The following is a 6,209-nucleotide window of genomic DNA, read 5'->3' as shown; positions in this document are numbered from 1 at the left end:
AAATAACATCGAGAAGTTTTTACCAAATTTTTTTATTATACATGACGGTGTAACAAACTTGGTTGTATTTGGCGCACCAAACTGGTTTCCGACGAATTTTTTTTATATTTCACATTCTATCTTTAACAACTTCTTCCAGGACGAAATGGCTCAGCTCGGTCCTTAAAATTATTAAGTGTAACCTTTCAACCACACCATTTTTGTGACGGGAGAAACATTCGTCTAGGACTTGAGGTCCCATTTTAGATTGTTGGGAAAAGTTTTGACAACATTTTCCACATCTCTTCGTACATCACACAAGTTCCCCTAAATGCAGATGACAACAAAGGGCATCAGATGATAAAAGTCACATTAGCATTTCCCGTTATAAATTTGAAAAAATCGAAATCGCACTCCTGCCGCAGAGGACGCCATCTAGCGGACAAAGAGGGAACAATAAAAAGAGCAGACGACGGAAGCCGGCAGTTGGTGTTTTAGGCCTACTGTGTGTATGAATAGTGTCGATTGACAGCAAGAAAGTAAGAAACCACCCCAATTATATCGAGACGAACACAGACTGACAGGCTTGTGTTCAGACTTTGAAAGCACAGGTACATGTAGTTAATTAATTTAGGATAATGAAACGATTGCACGTTGGTTCAGGTTGGCTGTCTCTCAGCCTCACACGTGTCTCGCCAGACAAATGCTCTTCTTACATATACAATTCAGTTTATTAAGTTGATCCGTATACAATTATTAAACATTCCCATTGAAACATTAGGCTATAAGTCAAACAAATAATTTTTCTTATATATAGTGTAATATTGTTATTGGCTATGTTTGAGAGCTAATGGCAGTGTTTGCTGAATCAAATTTGATTTTAAATCGTTTCGTTAAATTAAATCAAAAATTAAATCAAAATTATGATTATTGATTTAATTTTTGATTCATCTAAAATTTCTAAAAAATGATTTATGATTTTGATTCATAAATCAAAAAAAATCGTCATTCAGCAAACACTGGCTAATGCTTCTCATCACTCTGTTTTCGAGGTCTATTCAATTCAATTTTGAATTAGGGCCTACATTTAGGAGTCGTCTTATTGTTTTCAATTTCATTCAGTCCTAGTTTCAGATCTTCATTCAAGTATGTTACACACGACAATGCTGAGATTCCTGAAATCGAAAGATTGACAAATAATGACATACTTGAATTGAAACAAAATTTTCATTCGTCCTTGGTGGTGACATACCTTTTAAGATTAGTTAAATTATTCTATAAGTCATCAAAATAATGAAGCGAAGTTTCAAGGAGATCGTCATTTGAATAACTTGCTAGGAATTCCTCGAGTGTTACCTATTAGGATAATTATATAAGAACATTAGGCCTACACAGCAGGGAAGGAAAACTTGGCTTACAATTAAAGCACCAGTGAATAATTGCATGTTCAGATCACGAAGGCATTTAATATTTCTGTGCTACATTTACTCGAATAGTTTGACATATTTTACCTGGCCGTCTTGATTAGAATCCCATCGCCTAAAGACTTTATCGACCCAGAGTTTGATCTGGCGGAATTTTCTGTCTTTTTCGCTTTCGCTGAACATTTCTTCCTTCCCGGATTTCTTACTTTCGTGAAAGATTCTTTTTTCCGTTGTTCCCGCCAGCTCGTGAATTGCACAGCACAAACTGATTGGAAATTTTAAAAAAAAAGAACGTGATTATTAGTCTCCCATTTTTTCACGAAATGTTCGCAAGTCGAATTATACTTTAATAGTTCGGAATGCTGAATCGCCCCGTCCCTACAGATAACATTCATACAAATATAATAAGCGCTTTTAAAGATTTTAATAACCAAATTTACGATACCCGTCGAGGTCGTACAAGCGGAATATCCATTTCAAACGATCAAGATGAGTTCTGTAATTTGAAAATATATTCGAATGACATGTAACTTTGCTGCTGTTCATTTCAGTAATGCACATTATGTACCCTTTGCTGATGGTCGACAGGAACACGAGTAATTGCTGCAGCACGAAATTCCAATATTAAAAAAAAAAATGAAAGGAGCCGCATTAGTCATTGATCGAACGTCTATAGATCTTACCGTGAAAGTAATTTTGCCGTTGCCCTGGGTATCCAAGGTGCGGAAAACATATTTCACGTACATTCCTACGTCTGATGTATGAAAATAGAAAGGGGGAAATGTATAGAAAAGATATTATACAGAGTGCAGTCATAGTGCTTCTCCAGCCCCCCCCCCCCCATTCAATATTGAAACGTGTTGTGGTTCGGGAATCAGCAGCAAATATGCATTTGCGTGTTTAGGCTCTATGTATATTGGACAATAAAAGCGGCCCGGGTTCGCCAGGGACTGATGTGGTATACACATACGAGTGGGAGGGAAAGTGATTGCGTAATAAAACTTTAGTTTTCTGGTATACATATAGATAATAGAACCGCCCAGTAGAAAAGGTCAGTGTCAAAGGGGCTCGGATGTAATACGTCATTCTTTTTATGCTATCTTTTTTGTTTGTGTCCTTTTTTCTCTCTCTTTTTATTTTCAATCGGCATTATTTTTCTAAGTATATCGTGAGAAAAAAGCCAAACGGCATCAATCTAATTAAAGAATGAAATTTGATAATCCATAGCTGGTGCTGGCGGTAATCCTATCGGAGGGCAACGCTCATTCCCACTGTAATATTGTTGTGCTTGCAGGGGATATAGACGTGGGCTTACGTGCAGATATACATTTTTCTTTTCTTTGCCATCTCATTCGAAATGGGGCTTAAGATATGGTCACATAAATGCCAAAGGCACATCATATATATTACTTCCGTTGGGGAAAAGGCGGTGATAGGCGTCCCGCAAGGTTTCTTCGGTCACCACTCCGAGTGGACATTCCTGATATAGACAAAAACAAACCAAAAATATTTTGAAAAAATAGACAGTCGTAATAAAAAGTATTCACATTGCTCTAGGTCAAATACAGTACGGTTTTCAAACGGTATTCTCGGGAATTTGAGATCTGATTCATAGATCAATCTATTGACGTGTGCCGTGATGTGCTGATCGAATGTCAATTGATTTCTATACAATTTCGGGACCTCTATAGATTATACGATAATCAATAATTCGTCTTGTTATCGTGGAAGAAGAAGAAGAAGCGAAATAAAAAGAAAAAGAAACGAAGCAAGGGCCAGATGTTTTTGAATGTCGCCGTCGAACTCTTCTTCTTCTTCTTTATATCGGCGAAAAATAAATCAGCCGCAGTTTGTTTTGTTCGCCCCCCTCCCAGCAGACTGCTGCTGCTGCTGTGCACGTGCCGGAGTGTGTGTGTGTGCCGGAAAGGCAAACGGTCGCTATAATAAAAAAACTCGAGACACTTAGCGCGCGCGCTCGCGTCGCTGCGCACTTTTTAAAATTAGATTTCTTTTAAGTCTTTCACGCGCGGCTTTTTTTTAAAAAGAAACCAAAATACCTTTGCGCCTCTGTGTACACACAGAGCGGCTACATAGTAGCCTCCAGCAACACCTGGAACTTTGAGATATGTAGGTTATATACCCTATAGTGTTTATCTAAGCACCGAATATATACACAGCAGAGCAGAGCATAGAAAAGCACTATGCCTGGTCCGGCATTCCAGCAGCCTATCCTTAATCCTTTATTTTTTTTTTTATTTTTTAGGAGGAGGATGTATAAGAAGAAGAGCCGGGGGAACTGCTGCCGGAGGACTTCCGTTAATGAAAAGATGTTTGATTTCAGAAAAAGCGTGATCCTTTGCCAAGAAACTTGGGGCTGTGACGATATCGATTGATCGACAGTTTTGGACGCACTTTCCGGCCATTTTCTTTTCGGATAGGTACTACTACTATATACTACATCTATATAATAGCACTGGCTTCTTCTCTAGCTCCTTTTTTTTCCTTCTTTTGCTTTTCGTCGTTCGGTGTATTTGGCAAAAGCCACCATCAATGCCGATGCCATGGCGCGGTTCCATCCCATTATCGTTTTCCACATTCTCCCGATTTTATAGGAATAATCTTACGCCATATAAAATCTCCCTTCTTCTTCTTCTTCTTCTTCTTCTTTGTCCACGTATTACCGAGTCCGAACAGGGTTTTTTTTTCCAACGTGAAAAAAAAAAAGCAATTCACGCAAACTACTATAATAGGAAGAAGAAAAAAGGAACAGTAAGAAATGGCTCTGGCGTGTCACGACGTGCCGAGCTCTGCACAATCGTCGGCTAATTTGATCACAAAGTATTTTGAGAGAAAGAGAGAAAAATTACACGAGAGATTGTCGCCAGGGCGTGGCCCTATTATGCCCTTCTTCTAGGTCTTTAAGAGTAGATAAGCAGCTGAGTGCGTAGATAAGCGGCAAAATCACGGATATGCTATACTTTGCGAAATCAAGTCATTCTAGACCCGAAAAGTGTGTGATTCGTTTCTTTCTTTTGGGTTGGACGTTGGACGTTGCTGGACCGATTCGTTCAGATTATTCCAGTCACGTCGATTCGACAAGTCCGCAAACGCCAATAATTTGTCTTCCTTCTTTTTCTTTTCTTTTTTTTTTCTTTCCCCCGGCTTTGTTGATTCAATAAAGAAAATTGAGTTTACCGCTGTAGCCTGCCATTTCCTCTGGGTACACAAAATGAAGAAAGTTATTGTTCCGAAAGGAACCATTTAGTTTCTACAATTTGCTGCTATAACGTTTTTTTTCTCCCCTCCATCCCCCCGCCAAAGGCTGCGGCGTCATTACGGAGCAACACTCTGTGTTTGTGTGTGTTTGCCCATCGATTTTGATAAGACTAAGTATTTATAGAACGTGTTGTAGCGCCATTTAAATGTTGTGTTTCGGCTTCGTTTTATTTACGGTGAGCTGCTGCTGCTGCTGCTCCCAATTGATCCTCTCGATCGGAGTCGGCTTGACAACTTGTCTCCCACTCCGTCTAAAGAATTTGACGTCGAATAATGACGGCCGTAAACTCTTCTTTTATTCGCCGGCCTACATCTTTTATTATTCGACAATTTATCTTTACCGCACGCGTCCAGGCAGTATTTCCTATACTGTTTTTTGACGTGTAGCAATGTTGACTGCTGTTGGGTTGGGAGGGAGCGAGGACTTGATCCCATTAGGACACCGGGGACATAAACCCACCCACCCACCCCGAATTGAAAAAATGCCAACATCGTATACACCATGGACTATATTGCCAAGATTTGCTAATGGGCTGGAAGGGATCGAACCTTCCATCTATAAAGCGGAAAAAACCCATCAAAGTGAGCGCGCATGAAAAGATATTCTCTCCTGCGACTTCAAGTGTACATATAGACGCTTGGCCTTTTTTTTTCGTTTTCTTTTTAAAACGAAATGGCTGGGTTTATTTTCAATTTATTTTTCAAAGTGGGTTAATTATTTCTCGGTCATTGAACCGCGGGCGCCGAGCGTGTCAATCTATTTCAGGCCAAACTGGATCTACTACGGAAAGATTGAACAACAACTTGGTATACACTGACCTGTTTCAAAGTTCGATAAAAAGCTCGGACTTCTTTGCGGGTGAAATTAGTTCGGTGGCAAATTTCGTCCAAACTGAGCCGCAGTCGAACTTGCTTGTCCTCCTGGCCGTTGCTCACTTTGGTGACGTTGGCTTTACTGCAGAGGTCCACATCGGCGAAATCGAGTATGCTCGCCTGTTCGCTGCTGCTGTCGCTGAAGCTCGGCATGACCAAGAAAAATATCACCTGTTAATATTTAACAGAAAATGATGGCGTATAACTCATTTGTTTGTTGCAAGTGTTCACAAAATTGTAAACGAGTAAAGGCGAGAGGGGAAAAATGATTACAAAACTTTTATTTATTTTTATTATTTTTTTGGTAAACAAACCGGCGGTTCTATCCCCTTGTGGACGAAGCTGAGCGAGGATTATGGAAGATAACTCTGTCACTGGGTGCGTAAAAGGACCAACTGAACACGGGGATGGCCGGGCAGCGCAAACTCTTCTTTCTCTCTATCAGAATGTCTTATAAACCAAGGTCGTTGTTAAAGAGCGGCGAGGGCTTTGCATCGGCGCGCGCCGCTTAGATGTATAGAGTATAGTAGCGTATATATACTGTAAGAAAAAAGTTTCGCTAAAAGCAAACTCAACACACAGACGGCTGAAGGCGGCAACACAAGCAGCAGCAGCAGGCTATATTTTGTTTTTCTCTCTCTCTGTGTGTGTATGTCT

General features: G+C 40.0%; 1 protein-coding gene across 1 annotated transcript; it reads right to left on the bottom strand.

Annotated features, from left to right (window-relative positions):
• Nucleotides 1-1,008: 1,008 nt before the first annotated feature.
• On the bottom strand, nt 1,009-5,986 carry LOC124208189 (hippocalcin-like protein 1). The gene is made up of 10 exons (XM_046605934.1): nt 5,867-5,986; nt 5,499-5,723; nt 2,814-2,883; nt 2,087-2,157; nt 1,972-2,006; nt 1,849-1,899; nt 1,749-1,781; nt 1,491-1,668; nt 1,232-1,335; nt 1,009-1,154 (listed from the first exon to the last, which is right to left on the bottom strand). The coding sequence occupies exons 2-9, from the start codon at nt 5,703-5,705 to the stop codon at nt 1,255-1,257; spliced, it is 726 nt and encodes a 241-aa protein (XP_046461890.1). The 5' UTR covers nt 5,706-5,723; nt 5,867-5,986; the 3' UTR covers nt 1,009-1,154; nt 1,232-1,254.
• Between the last annotated feature and the right edge of the window lie 223 nt (nt 5,987-6,209).

The sequence above is a fragment of the Daphnia pulex genome, chromosome 11, assembly GCF_021134715.1.
Source record: "Daphnia pulex isolate KAP4 chromosome 11, ASM2113471v1".
Taxonomy (NCBI): domain Eukaryota; kingdom Metazoa; phylum Arthropoda; class Branchiopoda; order Diplostraca; family Daphniidae; genus Daphnia; species Daphnia pulex.
Note: the sequence above shows the minus strand (reverse complement) of the source record. Positions and strands in the feature narration are given on the sequence as shown.

Excerpts from the sequence above, each read along its gene's own strand:
- LOC124208189 (XM_046605934.1), bottom strand. The coding sequence starts at position 5,705 with ATGCCGAGCTTCAGCGACAGCAGCAGCGAACAGGCGAGCATACTCGAT. Across the intron at positions 2,158-2,813 it reads CCGCCTTTTCCCCAACGGAA|ACGTAGGAATGTACGTGAAA; the intron begins GTAATATATATG and ends TTCATACATCAG. Across the intron at positions 1,782-1,848 it reads CGCTTGTACGACCTCGACGG|GGACGGGGCGATTCAGCATT; the intron begins GTATCGTAAATT and ends TGTTATCTGTAG.